The 5,660-nt window shown below is 46.3% G+C and overlaps 1 protein-coding gene across 1 annotated transcript in view; it reads right to left on the minus strand.

The window, feature by feature from the left end:
- The window catches only part of Nlrp12 (NLR family pyrin domain containing 12), a 29,931-nt gene that overhangs the window by 10,000 nt on the left and 14,271 nt on the right, over positions 1-5,660 (minus strand). Inside the window, exons 4-6 of the mRNA XM_021219727.1 lie at positions 4,090-4,260; positions 2,399-2,569; positions 1,286-1,456 (exon numbers count right to left, since the gene is read on the minus strand). Of these exons, the coding sequence (XP_021075386.1) occupies positions 1,286-1,456; positions 2,399-2,569; positions 4,090-4,260 (513 nt within the window). The remainder of the gene's footprint in view (positions 1-1,285; positions 1,457-2,398; positions 2,570-4,089; positions 4,261-5,660) is intronic.

The raw sequence follows: 5,660 nt of genomic DNA on the forward strand, positions 1-5,660 counted from the left end.
GGCAGAGGCAGGCGGATTTCTGAGTTCGAGGCCAGCCTGGTTCCAGGACACCCAGGGCTACACAGAGAAACCCTGTCTGGAAAAACCAAAAAAAAAAAAAAAAAAAAAAAATTGTTGATATACATCTGTAGATGCCCACAGCAACAAGTGCTTTTAAGTACTGAGCCAACTCTCCAGCCCTTGAGGCTTGTTTTTTTGTTTTTGTGTTTGATCGATTGATGATTGGTTGATTGATTGATGCAGGAACCCATTGCACAGTATGGACCCCTGGCACTGAACTCAGGTTGACAGACTTGGTGACACAGTACCTTTACCTTTAACCACCTCGTCAGCTCCTGCAGATATTTTTTTAGTAAAATTTCTTATTGGGTAAAACAAACAAGACTGGCATACGCCTCATGCCTTTGGGTTATGTATGTGAGGATCAGGTTTCTGTTTCCTCAGTAATAGTCCAGACCATTGACTTTAGCTCACCAGGCTTAATGGAAAGTGCTTTTGCCTGCTGAGCCATCTTTCTGGCCCTTGCTGTCAAATATTATTATTTTTAATTTCTTTTTTTAAAAGATTTTATTTATTTATTATATATAAGTACACTGTAGCTGTTTTTAGACACTCCAGAAGAGGGAGTCAGATCTTGTTAAGGATGGTTTGCGCCACCATGTGGTTGCTGGGATTTGAACTCTGCACCTTTGGAAGAGCAGTCGGGTGCTCTTACCCACTAAGCCATCTCACTAGCCCTATTTTTAATTTCTAAAACAATTATTTTATGGGGCTAGAGAGATAGCTTCAAGGTTAAGAGTACTGGCTGCTCTTCCAGTGGACCCAGGTTTCAAGATACCCTGGGGCTGGCTTTATGAATGTGGGTGCTGGGAACTGACTCAAGGTCCTTTAACAAGGGTTCTTAACCCTTGAGTCATCTTTCTTTCTTTCTTTTTTAAGATTTATTTATTATATGTAAGTACACTGTAGCTGTCTTCAGACACCCCAGAAGAGGGAGTCAGATCTGTTAAGACCATGTGGTGGCTGGGATTTGAACTCTGCACCTTTGGAAGAGCAGTAGGGTGCTCTTACCCGCTGAGCCATCTCACCAGCCCCTGAGCCATCTTTCCAGTTCCCTTTTATTTCAGGCTTGAGTAAGATGCCAAGAGCCTGAAAACAGCCCATTGGCAAGGGCCCTGCCTCAGCCTCCTGAGCGCTGGGATGAAATGTAACCCCCTGATTCATTTGTCTACTTTGATTTCACACAGACAGACCTGCCCTCTGAGTTGGCCCCAGGAGAACTCACCACAAGGTCCGCAGCCTACAGACAGGGTGCCTCAGCCCTTGACACAGTAACTTCAGCCCCGAATCCTCCAAGGGGTTTCCTGTCAGATCCAGTTCTACCAGATATGAGTTGTTGCTGAGAACAGAGGCCAGCGATCGGCCAGCTGCAGCCTCCAATAGACACTTCCTCAGCCTAGGAGGGAGAACGTCAAGAGGCTGTCATGTTCTGTGTAGTCACCTAGCATGAACCTATGTCATTTTTTCTCTTCCCTATGTACTTCGTTTGGTTTGGTTTGTTGGTTTTATTTATTGAGACAGGGTCTAAGCAGACCAGGCTGGCCTTGAACTCACAGAGATCCACCTGCCTCTGCCTCCCAAGTGCTGGGGTTAAGGGTATATGTCACCACAGCAGGCCTCAAGTAAATTTTAAAGAATCTATTGGCGTTGAGTATGATCATGCACCCCTTTAATCTTATCACTGGCGAGTCAGAGGCACACAGACCTCTGTAAGTTCAAAGCCAACCTGGTCTACACAGCAAGTTCAAATCGGGAAGAGCTACACAGTGAGACCCTGTTTCAAAAGTCCAAACCTGAAGACAAAACCAAAACCAAACAAGCAAAATCTATTTCTTGGGGGTGGGGGGGCTGGTTTCGAGACAGGGTTTCTCTGTATAGCCCTGGCTGTCCTGGAACTCACTTTGTAGACCAGGTTGTCCTTGAACTCAGAAATCCGCCTGCCTCTGCCTCCCAAGCTATTTTTTTTTTTTTTTAATGAACCTTTTGGGGATAGTAAGGAAAAGTAGGCTGGGTTTGATCTGTGCCTGTGATATACATATGGAAATGCCACACTGAAGGCTAGGTGTGGCGGAACTCCCAGCAGTATAGACAGATAACAGAGTGAGGAGTTCGAGGCCAGCCTGGGCTACATGAGACCCTGTCTTAATAAACTGAGAAAGAAGAACACGGGTAGAAGAACACGGGGGGGATTCCGCCAAATCTCGATAATGTGTACAACTAATATATGCTAATAGTATTTAAAGAAGAGGGGAGGAGCAGAAGGAGGACAAACAGGAAGATGATGGGGAGGAGGCTCAGGAGCAAGAGTAGAACACATGCCTCGTGCAGACCCACTCACTGGATCATCTGCAGCCTACACCTGGGGTGCCGCAGCCCCTCACAGAGCAGTTCCAGGCCTGGCACCCCAATGCTGTTGCCACTGAGGTCCAGCCTGATTAAGTTCCTGCTGGCGATGACAGCCGCTGCTAGGTCCTGGCAGGCTGATCCCGAGATCTGACACCTCTTCAGCCTTGGGGGGCGGGGGAGGAAGACAGAAGCAAGTCAGTTACCTGGTGGCTGTTCTGGAATTCTTTGCTTTATATTTGTCTCTCTTTTTAAAGGTTGCACGTGCCTCTCACTCACCCCTTTTATTTTTGTTTTGATCTCTGTCTCTGTCTGTCTGTCTGTCTGTCTGTCTGTCTGTCTGTCTGTCTGTCTCTCTCTCTCTCTCTCTCCCCCCTTGTGACAGAGTTTCTCTGTATAGCCCTGGCTATCCTGGAACTTGTCTGCAGAACAGACTAGCCTCAAACTCTTTAGTCTGCCTGGCTCTGCTTCCCAAGTGGGGGGATTAAAGGCGTGCCTCACTGTACCTGGGTTGTTTCTCCCCCTTTTTATTTAAAATAAAGGAAAAGTTCCCAGCTCATTGGCAGAGCCATTAAATTGCACGTTTGTAGTCCTGGGTTTCTGTCCTGAAGCCAAAGGGGGGGGGGAAAGAAAGAAAGATGATAGCTAATAAGTCTTGGGTGGTGGTGGTCTAGTATGAAGTTTTTTTGAATCATGTATAGATACATGGCTCAGTGTATAAAGTGAAGACCTGGGTTTTATCCCAGGCACCCCAGGAAAAATCTGGAGGTGGCTCAGTGGTAAAGCCCAGCCTAGAGTTACCCAGTGAGGGGTTGTGGTGAGACTCAGTGGAAGAGTTCCTGCCTAGAATTGCCCAGTGGTGGGGCCTGGAGTGTGACTCAGTGGTAGAGGCCCTGCCTTGCACAGAGGAGGCTGAGGTAAGTGGATTCCAGGAGTGAGCTCCAGGCTCAGTTTTAAGAGCTTCCTTCAAAATATAAGTCTGTAGGGCTGGAGAGGAGACTCGTTGGTTAAGAGCACATATTGCTCTTGCAGAGGACCCAAGTTCCAGTCCCAGTATCCATGTCAGGCAGCTCACAAGTGCTTGTAAGTCTAGTTCTAGATGATCTAATGTCTGTCTGTGCTCTACATATACAGACATACATATAAATAAATATAATAAACATTTTAAAGGCTGTAAGCCTAGCATAGAATCATGCACCTTTAATCTCAGCACTACGGGGGAGATGAGAGTAGGGCAGGGGGAAGGAGGGTAGATCTCTTGAGTCGAGGCCACACTGGCTTATACAGAGAGGTCCAGAGCAGCCAGGGCTACATAGTGGGAGCCCTGCTTTGCTTTGTTTTGTCTTATTTCTTTTGTTTTGTTGTTGTTTTAAGTGGAAGAAGGGTCTAGAGAGATGGCTTAGTGGTTAAGAGCATTGGGCAATCGTCCAAGGAACTGGAGTTCAATTCTCAGCACCCAAATGGCAGCTCACAACTATCTGTAACTCCTGTTCCAGGGGATCTGCCACCCTCACACAGGCATACAAAATAAATTTTATTTTTAAAGCAAAAGTGAAAGAAGAGGTTTCCCTGCTGTGGTACACTGCCACAGGAGGCATGGCAAGCAGACATCGCCCTGTGTGGATGAGCCTTATGGGAGAGGGTGGTGCAGGACCGTGAGAGACTCACGCTGCAGTCGGGACTCACCTCAGGTTCTGCAGCTTGCAGTTGGCATGCTGGAGGCCTTGACAGAGCAGCCGCACACCCCGGCTGCCCAAGGCATTACGGTATAAGGCCAGCTCGATCAGGTTGGAGTTGGTGCACATAGCTGCTGAAAGATATGCACTGTAGGTATCAGGCAGTATGTTCCTTTCCTGTCTGTGTAAAGGCCAACATGTAGTTTAGTCGTCCATGTAATCATTACGGTTGACACAAATACTCCATTTAACAACTCAGGAAACATTTTAGCCTCTTTATATAAATGTTTCTTTCCCCCTTGCTATTTTCAAGTTTATCTCAAATTTCAAGACACTTAGATTCTTCTTTTGTATGTGTGTTGAGGGGGAGGGGGGTATCCACATGTAGCCCACGAGGGTCCTGAACTTATGTACCTTAAACTTCTGATCTTCTCTCCTTTATCTCTCAATTTCTGGGATTACAGTGGTGTGAGATGCCATGCTTGACTTCAGACAGGCAGTTCTTTTCTTTCTTATTTTGTCTTTTTTTTTTCAGTTTTTCCAGACAGGATTTCTCTGTATAGCCCTGGCTGTCCTGGAACTCACTCTATAGATCAGGCTGGCCTTAAACTCAGAAATTCACCTGCCTCTGCCTCCCGAGTGCTGGGATTAAAGGCATTGTCCTTTTCTTACCCTCCACTGTGTGTGTGTGTGTGTGTGTGTGTGTGTGTGTGTGTGTGTGTGTGTTTTGTCTTGAAACAGAGTCTCACTGTCTAGCTATGGCTGTCCTAGAACTCACTCTGTAGACCAGGTGGCCTCAAACTCACAAAGAAAGATCTGCCAGCCTCTGCCTCCTGAGTACTGGGAATAAAAGCATGTGCCATTACAACACCTGGTGTTAGGGTCCTAAAATCCAACATGACCCAAACAGGCACAAGAGTCGAGCAGAGCGAGGTGTTTAGGTGTTTATTTGAATTAGGCAGCAAAAATGACTAGCCCAGGGGAGCTGAGTGTGGCTTTGAATGTTCATCTTCTTTTTGAGACAGGGTTTCTCTGTAGAACTCACTCTGTAGATAAAGCTGGGCTAGAAATAGACCTATAGACCTGTTTCTGCCTCCCAACTGCTGGGATTAAAGGTTCTTTTCAAGATTTAGCTATTTATTATATATACAGCAGTCCGCAGGTCAGAAGAGGGCACCAGATCTCCTTGTAGGTTGTTATGAGCCACCCATGATGTTGCTGGGAATAGAACTCAGGACCTCTGGAAGAACATCCAGTGTCCTTAACCACTGCGCCACCTCTGCAGTCCTTCAAAAGGTTTGTTATAACAGATTCTCCCTCTCATGAGCTCCGGTTTAGTATCAGTAAATATTGTTTAAGCAAACGTCCCTGCTCTTGCACGATTGGTATTTTTCTTTTTCTTTTTTTTTTTTTAAAGATTTATTTATTATATTTAAGTACACTGTAGCTGTCTTCAGATACTCCAGAAGAGGGCGCCAGATCTCGTTATGGATGGTTGTGAGCCACCATGTGGTTGCTGGGATTTGAACTCAGGACCTTTGGAAGAGCAGACGGGTGCTCTTACCTGCTGAGCCATCTCAC

Source organism: Mus pahari, chromosome 19, assembly GCF_900095145.1.
Source record: "Mus pahari chromosome 19, PAHARI_EIJ_v1.1, whole genome shotgun sequence".
In the NCBI taxonomy this organism is placed as follows: Eukaryota; Metazoa; Chordata; class Mammalia; order Rodentia; family Muridae; genus Mus; species Mus pahari.